The sequence below is a fragment of the Globicephala melas genome, chromosome 13, assembly GCF_963455315.2.
Source record: "Globicephala melas chromosome 13, mGloMel1.2, whole genome shotgun sequence".
In the NCBI taxonomy this organism is placed as follows: Eukaryota; Metazoa; Chordata; class Mammalia; order Artiodactyla; family Delphinidae; genus Globicephala; species Globicephala melas.
The window spans coordinates 64,944,208-64,961,196 of record NC_083326.1 but is presented as its reverse complement, the minus strand read 5'-3'; the positions used below and the strand labels follow the sequence as shown (position 1 = coordinate 64,961,196).

General features: G+C 60.8%; 1 protein-coding gene across 2 annotated transcripts; it reads left to right on the top strand.

Annotated features, from left to right (window-relative positions):
* Positions 1 to 9: 9 nt before the first annotated feature.
* Positions 10 to 14,439, top strand: RAB36 (RAB36, member RAS oncogene family). Of its 2 annotated transcripts, none has more exons than XM_060310701.1 (11): positions 10 to 869; positions 1,574 to 1,656; positions 4,410 to 4,501; positions 6,482 to 6,547; positions 6,911 to 7,012; positions 9,011 to 9,075; positions 10,572 to 10,627; positions 11,509 to 11,586; positions 11,852 to 11,942; positions 13,232 to 13,351; positions 13,599 to 14,439. In XM_060310701.1, exons 2-11 carry the CDS (start codon positions 1,588 to 1,590, stop codon positions 13,661 to 13,663), a joined length of 804 nt encoding a protein of 267 aa, XP_060166684.1. In that variant the 5' UTR covers positions 10 to 869; positions 1,574 to 1,587; the 3' UTR covers positions 13,664 to 14,439. The 2 variants fall into 2 exon arrangements, with proteins under 2 accessions (XP_060166684.1, XP_060166683.1); XM_060310700.1 differs by having other exon boundaries at positions 13,232 to 13,361.
* The last annotated feature ends 2,550 nt before the right edge of the window (positions 14,440 to 16,989 follow it).

Genomic DNA, 16,989 nt, shown 5'->3' with positions numbered 1-16,989 from the left:
GCAGTAGGAGATGAGCTAAGAGAATAAATGGGGCAAATCACATGGGGCCTCTTGGGCTATTGTAAAGATTTTATTCATCTAAGAGCGATGAGGAGGCATTGGAGGGTTTGGAGCTGAGGACAGACATGATCTGATCTGTGTTTTAACAAGGGATCCCTGGGGGCTGCTGAACTGGGAATAGGATAGAAGCAAGGGTGGAAGCAGGGAGACCAGTTAAGGGGAGAGAAGATGATGATGGTTGGGACCATGGTGAGATCAGAGGAAGTACGAGGGAGAGAGAAGACACTGGACAAATTTTCAGGGTAGAACCTACAGGATTTACTGATAGATCAGACACTGGATGTGATGGAAAGAAGTCAAGGGATCTTGGAGATCCCTCCCTACCAGATAACAAGAAAAACACGAAATATTTACATAACAAGAAAAAGATCACATTTGCTATATTATGAAAATAAGTACTTAAACACTGCACATGATTCCCTCCACGTCTGAACCACCAACCCTCCCCAGCCATGGTGACATCAGGGAGGCCAGGTGCGCAAGTCTCTCCACGGTCAGCCCCGCCCAGGCCCGCCCCTGGAGCCCAGGCCCCACCCATGGCCGACCTGGCCCGCCCACCAGGCCCCGCCCTTGTTGCCATGGTGATCACCGGCGCTCGGGCCGCGTCCCGGAGTCTCCCGCGAGGCTCTGGTTGCTATGGTGATCGCGGCGCGAGACGCTGACGGAACACTTTTGGCTGTGAGCCCCATCCCCGACGTCCCGGATTCGTCAGACGCCCGCCTGTCCCGTGTGGTGCTCGTTGCCATGGTGATCGCGGCCACTGGACCCTCCGGACTAGGCAGCGTCAGGAGCCTCTGCAGCCGCCGCAGGTGAGTCAGCCGCCCCTTCGGACGCACCCTCTCCCGCCCGCGTGATCCCCCGCCCACCTCCCACTGCATAACCTGAAAGCGGCCTGGGCCCCGGGCCTCCTCGTTTCCTGACCGCACACCCCGGGCCCCCAGTGCTGGTCTGGGGAGAGATGGTCCGATGCGGAGGACCACAGGCCTCTCTCTCGGTCAAGGCCACCCAGTGCGGAGGGGGCGGGAGGGAGAAGGAGCCGGGGCTGTGGAATAGGCTGAGGGGCCCGGTGCCGGCTGTGGTGGTTCTGGGAAAGGCCTGTGGGCTGAACCCTGAGGGCCCTGCATACCCAGAGCCTTCATCCCTTAAGGGGCAGGAGCGGGGGACCCCTCCCCACTCTACTTCCTCTGCCCGGGCTGTGTGCACAGCCTGGCGACTGTGCTCCTTCACTCAGCGCAGAGCTGAGCTCAGGGAGGCGCCACTCCTGGTGGACATCGGTCAGGAGACTCAGGTCTCCTCGACTCCAAGGCCTGGTGGCAGGCCTGGTACCCGCCCCCGTGCCCCAACACACACTGCCTGCAGATTGGAGAGATGACCCCTGGCATCCTGACATTCCTGACAGAGAAGGAGGCTTGGACCTGTTTTCAAAGCTACTGCAACGTTAGGTATCAACTTTGGGGGAGTCCCCAGGGATTTGCACAGTTCCCTAACTCTCTTCCCCCTTTTGGGGCCACAGGACTCCCAGGAAGAATGAGGTCCTCTGTGATGCCTTTGGGGCCCACGGTGAGCCGGGACCGCGTCATCACCAGCTTCCCTAAGGTAGGGAGGCGTTAGGCCAGCCCTTGATATGTGCACTGCTCTCCGGACACCATGTCCTCACCCAGCTTTCCCCACCTCACTCACCACTGGAAACAAAGCAGGTGAATCGGGGAGGTCAGTGCCTCACTGACAGACCCCAGGGACTCAGCAGACTTCTTGAGAAGCTTGGCGTTGACTTGCCCAAGGTGAGCCAGCAAGTGAAAGGTGACACCAGGAGGCAGTGTGGCATGGATGTTAAGGGCACAGACTTTGCAGTCAGACTGTCCTGGGTGTGAGTCCTGCATGTCATTAAGCTGTGTGACCGCGGGCAAGTTACTCAACCTCTCAGAGCCACTGGTACAGAAGGATAATTCCTCTCATATTGGGTGTCTGGCTCATGGTAAAAGGGAGCTCCCTTGCCCAAGTGTGGTCACTGTTTTTCTCATTTTAATTATGACATTATCAAACAGCACTCCAGTTTCCTGACACCAAATCCGAAGTTCTCACCCCTTACCATTCTGCCTTCTGTCCTTGCTGGAAACTCACAGCTCTCTTCCATCTATATTAAAATCCATTATTAATCACAGCAGGGGATGCAAATCTGCACAGCCTCCCAAGGGAGCAGCGGGATAATGTCTCCCAGCACTGCAGATGCTCAGGGCCAGGCACTGCAGCAATTTGTAAAGTAGAAGGTCAGACACAACATAATGTCCTCGAGAGGGGGCCACGCAGACAGCGAAATGCTGCTTCTTGACACAGACTCGGGGAGGCATGAGCGCCTCTCAGGGGCTGATGCACAATGAGAGCCAAAGTAAGTTGTTGAGCACCATGTGTGAGAAAAGGAGCAGAAATGCATGTGTTTGCTTCTATGTGCAGGGTATCTGGAAGGATGCTTAAGATCCTGCCATCAATGGTTGGTGCTGTGTGTGGGGGGAGAAATCCTCTCTTTTGAGTCTTGGAATCTGTGCCCAGGCCGGTGGGGGAAGGAGGGTAGGCTCTGGGTATTTGGGGTCCGCAGTCATTCCTCCTCCCCCTCTCCTGCCTTCCCCCCAACCCCGAGTTCTGTCTCCAACATGCACAGATAAAGCCTCGGTGCCTTAGACCCGTGGACAGTGCCCCCAGGACTTTCCATCTCATCAGAGGCCCAGGCAGCTGCTTCTCTACTGAACTTGACAGTGGTGACTGGGGATGACGGGGACTGGGGTTAAAAAGCCAAAGGAAGGGAAGCGTGATCGGCACAAAACAGTCCAGGTCTCATGGGATGAAGGACCCCAATTACAAAGTGGGATGAGGCTCAGAGAGGTAGGGAGGACTGCCTGAGGTCACACAGCTGGGCGTGGGGGAGCCCAGACTTGACCCAACCGTGGCCGACTCCAGAGCTCTGACGTTTCCCCACCTTGGGAGGCAGGCTAGGGCATCCCTGCTTCCACAGAAGGTAAGATTCTCCGCCAATTGCCTGTGGCCAAGTTCATCCCACACTCCAGGGCCACAGCACTTCAGACCCAAGCAATTCGTGGTCAGATGGGGCCAGTCCTTCCTTCACCCCATGTGCCTCGGTTTTCCTCTGTGCACTTCCTGCCAGCCTTCCCTAGCACACTTCTCCAATCTGTCCCCAGTCCTGGGACCCCTCTACTGACCGCCGTGTCTTGGCCCGCCCCCAGCTTGACACTGACACGGAAGTGGACGGAAAAGCAGCCAGCTTTCCCGAGAGGTGGCCATACACCTTCGCATGGCCGGGGGCCCTGGGCTGAGCGCTCGTCTGCACTGCCCACTTGCTCCTCCAGTGAGCAGACCAAGAGGTGCCGTGAGGGGTGTCCCCACCTTACAGATGACGACATGGGCGCTGTGAGGTCCCGCCCTCACCCCTGGCCGAGCTCCTTCACCGTCCCTGTTGCCTTGGTCTCACAGAGCCGAGAGGGCAGGTGGACCAGGGCAGAGCCGCAGGGGCCCTGAAGGACAGAGGGGTGGCCCAGGGACCACAGCAGAGCACAGCAGCCGTCTCCAGCTCGGCCTCCTCCCACATCCTGGCCATGCCCCACACTTAGCCTTGGCCAATCTGACTGTAAAACGTAATGGTCACCTTTCATTTGTTTAACATCATTTTTTCTAATTATAGAACAAACCTGCATTCGATGTGTCATGGCGTCTTTGCTGATCACTTAGTATGTATGTGCCAGACCAGCTCTGCGCTGGTGGCTTCACAAATGTAACCTCGTTTTATGCCCCCAAGTCCCGGAGATTTTCCAGATGCAGAAATTGAAGTTCGGAGACGTGAGGCAACTACCCAGGGTCACACAGCAGCTGAGGGTGGACACAGGGGCCCTGCTCTTAGACCACTACCTAGTTCTGCCTTCTGAACAATATGGAAGATGAAAGTGCCTTCCAGGACATTTTCCATGCACAGATATGCATATTTTTAAAACAAAAATGGCATCAGAGATCCATAGAAGGGGTAGGAGGATCTTGGCACTAAAAGGGCCCTTACAGCCCACCCCTCCTCTCATTGGAAGAGGCCCAGAGGGGACAGAGGGTTGATACGCCCACAGCAAGGGCACAGCTGCCCCCAGCGGGACACAGCTCTCTGGATCCCCGCCTGGGCTCCCTGGTGTGTCCTTGTCCCACTGCTCCTCCTCGGGGCTCACAAGACCCTGGAGCCTTGGGAGTCACTGACAAGGTAGAGGATGGATGTGACCGAGGCTCAGGAAGGAGCCTGCTGCCCGCTTGGCGAGCTTTGCAGGGTGATGTGCCCACCTGTCTGTCTGTCTTGTTTCCAGTGGTACACGCCCGCCGCCTGCCTGCAGCTCCGGGAGCACTTTCACGGGCAGGTCAGCGCCGCCTGCCAACACAGGAATACGGGGACCGTCGGGTGAGTGCCGGCTTGGCCAGGGGGGGGTGGGGAGGGTCGAGCGCACATGTGAGTGTGTGGATGCGGGCACCGCCACCCCATACAGGTCTGAGGAGCATCTGCCGTTTATCTGGCTTTACCTGCCGCATCTGCTGTAGGAACAGCTCCCCCCTCGGTGAGGCCAGCAGCGAGGTCTGAGCACGGCTGTTCCCTCCAGAAGCATTTCCTGCCCTTCAGGCCTCAGACTTAGTGTTGGGTCCCTGCAGTCTCCTCTGAGTCCCCACCACACCTGCCCCCTCGCCCAGACGGAGCGGGTGCCCCCTGCACCATGCTCCTGAACTCCATGCTGGGTTCCTCGCCAGGCCACACGCAGGAAGGAGAGGCACGTGTGCGCCCCGTCACTGCCTCAGGGCGCCTGGCACTGGGGCACAGGTGTCCTGTCATGGTCACATCTTCTTAACAAACAGGTGCGGGGTCCTGCTTCCGCCATGCATCCTGAGGGGCTCATGGTCTGTTCAGGGAGAAGGCTGAGCTCACAAGTCACATGGGGACAGTGAGGCCAGGACGGCCGAGGTGGCCATGGTCATGGGCTGAGCATGGCGGCGGCTGCTGGGGGAGTGCTGGTTCCACACCAGGGGCTTCCCACCAAGGAGCTCCCAACCCTTCCCCACACTCAGTGCTGGAAGGCCAGGAAACTGGGGCACAGGGGAACCCAGTGGCCCTGCAGCAGCACCTTTACTCCTCCTGAGAAGCAGAGTCAGGGCCACCTGCTCCAGAACTAGCAGCGCAGGGAATTCCCTGGCAGTCCAGTGGTTAGGACTCGGTGCTTTCACTGCCGGGGCCTGGGTTCGATCCCTGGTCAGGGAACTAAGATCCCGCAAGCCTCATGGTGCAGCCAAAAACAAAACAAAACACCAGACGCGCACGCGCGCACACACACACGCACATACGCACACACACGCGCGCGCGCACACACGCACACACACAGAACTAGCAGATGCGCGCGCACACACACACGCACACACATATAGAACTAGCAGTGCAGACGCGCGCGCACACACACACACACACATAGAACTAGCAGTGTAGACGCGCACGCACATGCACACACACGCACACACACACAGAACTAGCAGTGCAGACGCGCACGCACACACACACACATAGAACTAGCAGTGCAGATGCAGCGCACACGCACACACACATATAGAACTAGCAGTGTAGACGCGCACGCGCACACACACACACGCACACACACAGAACTAGCAGTGCAGATGCAGCGCCGAGGTAAGGGGCGCAGGCAGGGGTACAGGGCCTGGGGCTGTGTGCCTGCCAGGACACCACCGTCACCCTGGAGGGCGTTCCAGGGCCAGGCAGGCTGGGGGCATGTTGTGGACTCAGGTCTGCACGCCTGGGCCATGGCTCTAAGGTTCTCAGGCTCCCTGGGGAGGGGGGACCCTGCTCACCTAGAGCAGCTACCCCTCCCTCTGTGTGTGTCCTGCACTCGCACAGCAGCATTCCTGGGACTGTGGGTCACGCCCAAACCACCAGTCTCCTTCACCTGCAGACAGCAACAGGGCACCTCTGTGTCACCTGGTGACTTGGTGCAGCTCACCTGGCCACGTCTTCGAGGGAGGGGCCGTGTCTACTCTGCTCCCAGGCAGCAGCTAGTTCTGGAGCAGATGACCCAACTTGGACACAGCCCCACCTGGGGCTCTTCCCGCTGCTCCCTCAGCCCAAGACTCAGCCTCCCATGGTGCCCATTTGTGATTCTCATGAAGGGACAGGGACCCAGTTGGGATCAGGGGTACAGAGTCCCCAGAACAAATGCAGGTCCTCCTGCCCTCCCCTCTGAGGGCCAGTGAGGGGGACGGACCTCCCAGAGTGTGTCACAGGTGACCTGTCCGCATCACGAGTGGGGAATGCAGGGAAGGAGGGGCCCGTGTGCGCGAAGATGCTCCCGTGATCGCGCCTGAGAGCACCGCGCCGTACTCCTCACAGGCTCAAACTCTCCAAGGTGGTTGTGGTCGGCGACCTCTACGTGGGCAAGACCAGCCTCATCCACAGGTGCGCCACCGGCCCGGGAGGCTCCATTACATGTCGCAGTGGAGACCATGTGGCTGCTGGGAGGGGGTGCAAGAAATCTGGGAGATGGTGGGTCCGCGGGGAGTGCGGCGTCCTAGGAGCCTGGCATTGGTCACACCATCCCCGGGGCCACAGGCTCCCCTCCCTGCCCTCCCTGCCGGCAGACGCGGTACTTTTCACTGCCTTGACCCACTTGTTGGTCTCCTGCTGCCGCAGCCTCTCTCCACACGGAGTTCCCGCTGGCAGCTCCGTCGCCCGTGGCCTGTCTCTGCGGCCTGTCTCCATGGCCGTCACCGCCTGGTCTTCCCTGAGGGCGGGCTCTGATGGCTTCCTCGGCCCCCACAGGTTCTGCAAGAATGTTTTCGACCGCGACTACAAGGCCACCATCGGGGTGGACTTTGAGATGGAGCGCTTTGAGGTCGCCGGGATCCCCTTCAGCCTCCAGATGTAAGTCACCGCGCCTCGCTTGTTTCCCATCATATGGTTGTGGAGGGCTTCGCGGAGACGCCGGGGGAGACCCCGGGGAAGGCCTCGGCGAGCGGGCAGGAAGCCCCGGGCGGTTTTGTGAAGCTGGGCTCTCTGCTGCCCCAGTCCCTGCAGCCTAATGTGCCCGCCCCCGCCCCCAGCCTCCCCTGGTGCTCCCCGTGGGCCCTCTGTGATCCCATTTGCCAGGCCAGCAGCGCGGCCTCCGGCAAGTCACTTCAGCCCTCCAGCCTCTGTTCCCACTTGGAAAACGGGGCCAAACCGTTCCCTGCGTTCTGGGCTCTAGCAGAGGCCACACGGTCCACAGACCTTACTGGGGCCTGATGCTGCCCCGTCTCTCTCCCTCTGTCTGTGTGTCTGTCTCCTCCCTGCCAGACCTCATGCCTTGGCCTCTCAGGGACACACACACACACACATCCCTGGCTTCGGCCCCTCTCCTCTAGTTTACCTCAGAATAGCCCAGGGTCTCCCCCCAGCCTCATGCTTTCCCACCAGAGCCCCTCTCCTCCGGCACCTGCTGGTCTCCAGCCTGGCCCTCTCCTGCGTGGCCGACCCTGCTGGCATTCGCTGGGCCTCTGTCTGGTCCCCTCCTCCTGCGCTCTCTCTGGTGCTCACCCCTGCTCCCTGGATTCACTCCTCGGGCCTCCATGCCCCGGGCTGGACCTGGGATCACGGTGATCACGGAGCTCACCCCCTTGTGGACTTCATTCAGCTCCTAATGTGTCGAGACAGTGCCCGCTCCTCTGAGACCAGTCCCAGTGCAGTCCTGGAGCAGATGGTACCACCAAACCTCTCCCAAGGGGGTGTACAGGGTCAGACCAGAGCCCAAGAGGCTGTGAAGACACAGGCCTGCAGGACCGAGGGGATGAGGAGGCAGGAGAGTGAAGCAGCACGAGCTGCTGGGGGCAGCCTAGCGGGAGCTGCGGAGGGCAGCTGTGTCTAATTAGAGGGCCCAGGAGGAAGCAGGGGGCTCTCCGGGCTCCGCCTCTCCTTGTCCTACACAGAGGCCATTGCCAGCCAATCAACTGGCCCCACTGCCAGGCCACCCTCCCAGCTCCCACCCAGAGTATTCTTCAGAAGTGGAAATGTGAATGAATTAATGAAAGAGCCAAACAGTTCTGCATCATGCTGGATCGCTTGGAAAAATTTCAGATTATTGGTGTCTTGTTCATGTCTTGTCTACTCGTTAGTTTACTGAGAAAACTTAAATTTTGATGTGTTGATTTTTAAAAAGGGTGGATTTTCAGACTCAGCCCTGCATTTTGACCTACAGCCTTGTTCTAAACCAGGGCAAGCAGATCTCAGCAGGTAACTTCCTCTATCTTTACTGTGCCCATGGCAGACATCATTAATCAATTGCATTTTTTTTCCATGGAGCCAGGGCTCAGCTCCTCCAGAGAGCCAGAGCTAACTGATCAGAGAAGCAAACCATGTCCTTGTCAGACAACGCACCCCACCCAGAGAGCTGAGCGTCCCCTCCACTGCCATGGGGAAGGTGGAGCCACACCCCAGTCACACATGAGCAAGTGGCAGAGCCCCAGTCCCATTCCCGGGGTCGCCTCTACAGGTGGACTTTCACATCTTGAGAGCAGCCACATCAGGGAGCACATTCTCTTTTTTATGGCGCAGTTGGAAGGGACTGAGCTACAGCTCCATTCATCTGGGCAGTGGAAATGCTAAGGCCGCGCCCCTCCCCGATGAGCACAGTGCATCCAGAGAGGGGGTTCCCCATGGGCGCCCAAGGAAGGAATCATAAGGAGCTGGGGGTGGGGCTGGCTGGCTGGCAGCAGCCACTTTGTGGCACCCATGCAGCTGGTGCGGGCACGTGGGTCTCTGGCCCAGGGCCCCACAAGCCTGCTGGCTGTGGACACTGTGATCAATGGCTTAACCTGCCACCTCTCTGTTTCCCCTTTTCTCTCTCTCTCCCTCTCTCTCTCCCCCTCCCTCTCGGTCACGGCGCAGCTGGGACACAGCAGGACAGGAGAAGTTCAAGTGCATCGCGTCTGCCTACTACCGGGGTGCCCAGGGTGAGTAGCCGGGTGACGGCAACAGTGAGGCCTCAACCATGTGCAGCAGGGGCTCCCCGTGAATTCCCTGCTGGGCGCACAGCAAGATGCCCAGGTATTCCGTGCAGGCACCAAATCTGTCCTCTGAGAGCCACTGAGGAAACACGGGGCCGGTCCTCGTCTTCCAGCCGGGCCCAGGCCAGCCTCGGCAGCCACGCGCTTTAGGGACCCACGGTGGCGGGTGCTACCTGAAAGTCTCAGCCCCAGTTTCAGCTCAGAAGGGTGCTCAGAGTGGGGTGTACTTGTGCAGAGACCCCGGAAAGAAGAGCAGAGTCAACTCAGGAGCGGGGGGCGGGGCTTGGCTGGAGGGGAGGGGTGGAGGTGGGCCCTCAGGTGGGGGCCAGCGGGGCTCCTCGCCCACCACATCCTTGTTGAGGGCGCCCCAGCCCTGGGCAGGCCTCCCGGTCAGCAGGCAGTAGCAGCATAAGCCCCCTCCTCTGACCAGGAAGAAGAGAGAAAGGGTTTCAGTGAGAGGTAAGAGCAAGCGGTCCGAGGCATCCAAACCGGACTCAGATGATGAGGTACAGTTAGGTCCACTCAGTACTGGTGTTAAAAGTCACATTTTCACTAAGGTTTGAAAAAAGAAAAACAGGAAACCACGAGCACCTCAGCTGTGGATTGGAATAACAGCTCTGCCACATCTGCTGTGGCCTCTCTTCTCAGGGGGATGACACCCCCTGGGAATAAGGCGTGGCGCCTGGCACAGCCCTGCAGACAGCAGCCCGGCCACGGTCACCACCACCATCAGCTTCCTCCTTCACTTCTCAGCCCCTCTGCCAGAGCGGGGCACATGGGTGGGCCTCCTGCAGCCTTCAGCCGAGGTGCAGAGGGAGGCCCACGTCCAGCCCTGATCACACCCCTGGGGCCAGAAGAGAGCAGGCCAGGAATGCTCTCCACATGGGGCCACCCAGGGCACAGGGGACCAGACAGGGCAGTGATGAGGGGAGCTGGGGGGCGGGGGCTGCATCTCCCAATTTCCTGCCCACCCTGCTCCTCAGAAATTGTTCCCCTGAAGCTGGTTGTTGCTAATCGCCCACACGACCATAGCTGCCAGTGGGGGAAAGTCTGCCCCACGTCAGGCCCTAGGCCAAGAGCTTTAAAACAGCTGCTCCAACTTAGTCCTCAGAGCTACCCTGAGAGCTAGAGGTAGCTGTGGTCCTCACCATGTCACAGACGAAGGCTGAGGCTCTCAGCGTCAAGGCCTCACCTGCACTCCCTCAGCCGTGAGAGACAGAGGGGAGATTTGAACGCAGGGGCTCACTTTGCCTCCCTGGAGCCCCCTGTGGCTGGGCCGCTGGGTGTGGATCAGAGTGGGGGGCTGGGTCCCCAGGGCGGCCATGGGTGTCTCCCTCCCAGCGTCCGTCACCCCCATCAGTTCCGCGGGAGCCCCCTTGTCACGCCGTGTTTGCCTCCCCCGTCACTGACCGGCTCCTGGCTCCCCCCTCCACCCCATGCAGTGATCATCACGGCCTTTGACCTCACTGACATGCAGACCCTGGAGCACACCAGGCAAGTCTGGGGCTCTGCAGCCCCCGTGGGACCCTTGGGCCCAGAAAACTGCCTGGAGGGCTCCCTAAACCTGGGCCATGAGCTGGGCCCCTGACAGTGGGTACAGGTGACCAAGCTTGCGGGTCAGCACCCGCCACCCACGGGCCGATGACTGTTGGCTACCTTTTTATCCTTCAAGATCTGCAGCTACAGCAGAAGGCAGGGCCAGCTGGGCCTGTGGCCAGCGCAGAATGGCGCACGCTGGCTTCAGTGCTCTGCTGTTGTCATCTTGAAAGCCTGACTAATTTGTGGCGAGGGGCCTGGCATATTCACCTCGCCTGGGCCCTGTCTCTGGGGACACAACTGGGCACTTGCTGTCTCAGGCAGAGATCTGGGCAAGAGCCGGGGGTTGGGAATTCCCTGGTAGCCAATGGTTAGGACTCCATGCTTTCACTGCCATAGTGCAGGTTCGATCCCTGGTCAGGGAACTAAGATCCCGAAAGCCGCACAGCACGGCCAAAAAAAAAACCAAAAACTTTTTTTAATTAAAAAAAAAAAGAGCCAGGTTCTTCAGCTGACAGACCAGAGCCCCTTCACCTTGCTTTTGTTTGGGGTGTCCACAGCCGCATCTCCAGCCCTGTGAGGGAGGCCAGGCTGGTCACTCCAGTTGGTGACAGTGCAGGTCTCACCCTGGGCGAGGGTAGAGCCGTGGCCGGGACGGGGCCTTCAGCTCCCCCTACAGTGCCCCTGCGTCCCCACCCATCCGAGGCCCCCGAGGCCAGCTCGGGTCAAGCTACCCTCCTTGCAACCCTCGGCCCTGGGAGGACCCGGGCTGCACCCCATCCCAGCTTCCTCAGCCCCTGGGGGGTGGGTGCCGTCTCTGCCTGTCCCCCATGTTCCAGGCAGTGGCTGGAGGACGCGCTGAGGGAGAATGAACCAGGCGCCTGCTTCCTGTTCCTTGTGGGGACCAAGAAGGACCTTCTGGTGAGCGGAGCGGGTCAGGGCCAGGGGCGGCCTCGGGAAACGTGGCCCCTTCAGCCTGGGCTTGTGGAGCAGAGGGTGACTCGTATGTGCCTACGTGGGAACTTGCAGGCGGGGGTCTGAAAGCAGGGCCACTCGGTTCCCAGTGCTCGGGGCTCGTCCCATCAGGGAGGGACGCTGGCGCTCAGACTCGCCTGGGACCGCCGGGCTCACCTGCGGGCAGGTGCCAAGGCCCGGGGAGCTGGGTCAGCAGGGCCGCTTCTCCCAGTCAGGGGCCGCGTGCGAGCAGGCGGAGGCAGAGGCCGTGCGCCTAGCCAACGAGATGCAGGCCGAGTACTGGTCCGTGTCGGCCAAGACCGGTGAGTGGGTGCAGGGCTGCCGCCGTGGTGATCGGGGGTGGGGGCCCTGCCCTGGATGGGAGGAGTGGCACACATGTGTTCTCTAGTGAGACCCCCGCGGCCGCTGTGGGGCACATCCATCCCGTCCCTGTGAGGTCACGACCAGAGTCTCAGGGAGGCAGTGGTGGGGCTGGGGTTGGAACGCAGCCTCACCTGTAACCACACCATCCTCCTGCCCCTGACCTGGTACAGGTGGGAGGGGCCAGTGACCGGCTGTCCCTCCCTTCCCCAGGTGTCATCATAGAAGGCACTCAAACATCCCTCACGGCCCTCCAGCCCTCCCCCACACCCCACCCAGTCTGCCCCAGCCTCACTGGGTCCCCGGCCCCCTCGCCCACGGGCACTGCTTACCCCGGCCCCCAACGCCTCTGAGCCTCATCATCCTCATCTGGGAAGTGGGGTGTTGCTGTCAATCTCGTTTTATTTTTAATGGAAAAATGTGTTTCAAATGATAAAAGCCATATGATTCACTGAGGAAAAATGAGAAAATGCAGAGAAGCAAGGAACAGATTTTGAAAACAGGTTGTTGAGGGGATGAAATGAAACAACTGCCGGGGGTACAGGAGGCCCCAAGGCCGTGGGGACTCGGGAATGACACCTGGGAGCCCTTACCCCGGGCGAGGGGCCACCGTGGACACCTGCCCAGGGGTTGGGTGAGGCAGCAGGAGTGCGAGTGGAAGTACCACCTCCAGCCCAACACAAAAAGTGGCAGCCCCCATGTCCAGTTCCCTCTTCTCCTTCCTGACGGTGTCCCTGAGGCTGTGAGAACCCGCCCTCTTATTGGAGTAACAGCATGTTCCCTGAGAGCTCCCTATGGGCCAAGAAGGACTGCCCTGTGCGGTGGTATAGGTTGTTAACTGCACAAGGGCAGCATGTGTGTCTGGGGCTGGGCCCGGCCCTGTGCCCAGATGGGTGGTCTTGTCCTCCTGGCGGAGGACATGGGGGCCAGTGGCTCTAATCCTCATGGCTGCCCACTGGAGAGGTGCTCAAAGGTTACAGGAAAGCAGGCCCACACTGCTCGGTGCCTGGCCCACGGGTGCTCAGTAGCAATTGATTGGAAGAGTAGATGCCAGGAAACCAAGGCTCAGAGATTTTCAGGAGCAGCCAGGGCAGGTGGCCAGGGTGGGGAGCCCATCCCCTGCACAGCGAGGGGGCTGTCCTGGCTCCCGCACCGCTGGCTCCCCCACCCCCCAGTGCATCCATGGGCAGGGGCAGAGGTGGCCGGGGTCATGGCTGTCCCGTGCCCACAGGGGAGAACGTGAAGGCGTTTTTCAGCCGTGTGGCCGCCCTGGCCTTCGAGCGCTCAGTGCTGCAGGACCTGGAGCGGAGGAGCAGTGCCCGGCCGCAGGTCGGCGACGGGGACATCATCCGTACGTGCAGGTGATGGGCTGGGCTGGGGAGAGGCTTGCGGCCTGAAATCCGCGTCCACCACCCTCCGGCCCAAGACTCAACCATTCCCTTGGCTCGTCGCCCTCTGCTCTTGGCTCCTGGCTGCCCCTTCCCCCTTCCCTCTGACCTCCAGCCTGCAGCCTCCCTGCCCACCTGCCAGCTCAGACACCCACCCCCATCAGCTGCAGGTGCCTGGTTGATGCCAGGTGACTTCTCCCCTCATTACAGGGATGGAGGGACATCCACCCGAGACCCAGGACAGCAAGAGGCCCTCCAGCCCAGGTTGCTGTTAGCTGAGCCTGCGTCAGAGGCCTCCACTGCCTGCATGCGTGTGGGCAGTGCCTCCCGTGACCTGGAGGGTGACATGGAACACCCACCGTGCTGAGCCCCAGGGCTCCGCCTCTTCTCTTTAGCGGGTCGGGAGCCAGGGAAGGCCCCCAGTGGCTGCCCAGGGCCCCATGCTGCCCAGTTGGTGGGGGCACTGAGGCTGTCATCTGGAAGGCCAGTTGCACTTACAGAGTCACTCGACAGCCCCCCGGCCCCGGGAGGCTCAGGACCACAGGCACGGACACGTGCCCCCAGGCCCACGGCGCTCGCCCTGGGCACAGTCAGCATCCCCTCGGGCCTCTTCCCCACTTTCCTGGGTCGGCCTCGGAATCCTCCTCATCTCAGTGGTCCAGACGAGCGGCACTTGCTGAAGTCAAGGCTCCCTGTCTGCTGCAACCCGGATCGGGCAAGAGCACCCAGGTCTCCCCTCCCCAGCTCCCGCCCAGAGCGCCCAACCCTCTCCATGCCCTTGTGTTGCTCCTCCTCAGGGGCTACTGAGCCCCCGCCCACCCCACTCTCCCCAACCCTGGGTGTGTGCCCCCCAGTCCTGCCCTCTGTGGCCATAGGCAGGTGGCACGTCTGGCTCCCGCCTGTTTCTCGTAGATGGTGAGCATTTCGGGCAGCCAGGTGGTTAGCCGCCGGGAGACTAGGCGGCTTCTGTTCATTCCCCCTTCACCACATTTTAGGCTCTCCTTTTTTATAGATAGGAGATACTTCTTTATATAAATCACTCCTAAAAGAATGGCATATGTGCTTATTGTGAAACGAGACAGCACAGAGCTCTGCATGCAGAGTAACAGTCCCTGCGGTCCCGGACGTAAGCCTCGTCTGCAGCGGGTGGGACTCCTGTTCCTACACAGCACGGCCACGACCTGGGTGCCTTGTTTGCCGTTAAACCAGAGTGACTTCTCCCCACGCCCACAGGGCAGGCCACATTCCGAGGAGCTGCCAGAGCGAGCCTGCGTGTCCCTTCATGCAGATGGGCCAGAGTCCATCCACCCTGCCCGGCCGTGGGACAGTTGGCTTGTGTCCAGCTTTTAGCTTTTTTTAACTGAAGTGACCATCCTCATAGTTATAGCTTTGCACACTCGGGTTTCCCCACAGAGGCCTTGCTGGGCCTTCAGTGGGCTGGCCCACCAGACCCAGTTTTGAGGGGCAGGCTATCTCAGGGTGCACCACGACCGGGTTTGGGGCACACCACAGACAGCGTCAGGATGGCAGACCCTGGTCAGGTGGGCTGGCACCCTCCCGGCTCCATCCCCCACCCCTCTAGGCCCCAGGACTGGGGGGCGGTAATGCACCCTGCTGTCACTAGCCCCCGAGCCAGGACCACTGTCTCATGTGCGCCCACCCCTCCAAATGGCCCTTTGTGAAACTCTCCTCCTGTTGCCCCGTGTGTGCCCAACTGTTCAATGTTTCTTCTGAAGTGGCAGAACCACTTTGCTGTGGTTCCACTGATACCATGAGTCCACAAAGACATCCTCTACACGCACTTAAATTTCTGGGGTGGAGACCCAGGGCCGCATGCGAGAGCTTCAGAGCCATCCCGGGGCCCTTCCCCTCCTTCGCTTTTCTCACCCTGTCACTCAAGGCCCCTCAGTGGCTGCCCCAGCCCACCCTGCAGGCCCCTGTGCTCCAGCCTTCACCCGTGGTCACTAGTCTTTGCAGGTGCCAGGCCTCTTCTGTGCCCGGCGGCTCGGGCGCTCCTTCTCTGGGAGGACTTCCTGGAGCCCCCACGGCTCCCACAGCACTTGTTACTTCCGGGTGTGGTGTCCATGTTTGGGCTTCTCCCCCGTCCCCCCCACACCGCCTTGTGGGACCCTAAGAGCCAGGGCAGCGACCCTGTGACCTCATCTCCCCAGCATCTCCTAGACAAAAGGCCCCCGGCAGGTGCTCACCTAGATGTAGCAGGGAGACAGGAATCCCGCTGAGTCTCCGGCAGACACAGTCACTCTCACCAAGAGGCCTCTTCGTGAACCTCCTGGGCACAGTCCTGTGCTTGGCCCTCCTCAGTGGCCAGAGGCGGGTGTGCCCGCTGCTCGCTCAGAGGCTCCTGAAGTCAGGCAGCAGCCAGTGAGGGCTGCAGGGGCTCAAGCGTCAGGTCTGTTCCTGGGAGGCGCTCGGTGAGAGGCAGACACAGAAGATTCCAGGGAAAGCCGTGCAGGCCTGGGGAGGGAGTCGCATGCAGGCACCACCACTGCCTCCAGCCCGTTGGAGGTGGGAATTCTGGCCCAAAGCAGGGGCTACCCAGGAATGGGGCGATCCAGCCTCTTGGGGGAGTAACCAGAACCCCCATTTACTGAGCACTCAGTGGAGGGGGAAGAAGTCCCTTTCATCCCAGCAACCCTGGGGGCTGGGTATCAGGACCTCCTGTCCCCACCTAACTGGAGAGGAGCCTGAGCACAGAGCCCAGGTGACAGGATGCAGCTGAGCACTTCTCCTCCGCATTCCTTGTCCCTCCTCTCTCTCCGCCTCCCACGCCAGCTTGCAGTGTGATCCCAGCGGGAATCCCACTCCAGGTCCCACACCTGCTCCTCCTCAGGGTCCACAGCAGAGCTAATGAGCTAATCAGTCGCTCCCCATCACAGCCTGCTTCCTGAGCCCCGTGATTTTAGTCGGTCCTTCCCCAGCCCCACAGCCACGGGACCAGTCTCCGCAGTGACCCAGAGCACCGTGGGGGTCTCGGCCTCCTGGCAAGCAGGAGCCTCCCCCTTCCCCGACCCTGCTGTGGCCTCTGGAGGGAACGGGGGGCCTCGGATCCACCCAATGCCCACTTCGGCCTGATGATGGGATGGGAGCCACTCCCAGAGGGACTGCGCTCTCCTGAGGGACCCGGGCAGCCTAAGCTGGACACCTGAGGTCGCCTGAGATGTAGGTAATGGAGCATGCTGACGGGCAGGGGACCTGCTCCACTCACACCCTCACACAGATAAGAGCCTGGGAGAGGCCAGGGTGACAGGCGTTCCTGGCCTGGGGACTATAGAGGGGACTCGGGGACCAGGAGGCCCAGGGTGGGGATGAGAGGTGGGGTGTGGGGTGGGGGAGCTTTCAGAAGCAGCAACAGCTCAGAGAGGGCCCTCATCTTCTGAGCCTTCGGGGCTCCCAGAGACAGGGGCAGGGGGCCCTGGGCGCACGTCACCCAAGGAGGCCCTGAGACGAGACACCCTCCCAGCAGACCCCGGACTCCTCTGCCATCTGCTGTGGCCTCCCCTGTCACCTCCCATATGTCGGGCAGACAGGGAGCGTGGCTGTCCCACGGCCTCCTTCCAGGCTCCACCCCCTCATCCAGATG

Bases quoted from the DNA above. Each gene is read 5' to 3' on its own strand.
- RAB36 (XM_060310700.1), top strand. From the start codon at position 1,588: ATGAGGTCCTCTGTGATGCCTTTGGGGCCCACGGTGAGCCGGGACCGC. The intron at 6,548-6,910 runs GTGCGCCACCGG...CGGCCCCCACAG, and splicing joins AAGACCAGCCTCATCCACAG to GTTCTGCAAGAATGTTTTCG. The intron at 13,362-13,598 runs GTGATGGGCTGG...CCCTCATTACAG, and splicing joins GACATCATCCGTACGTGCAG to GGATGGAGGGACATCCACCC.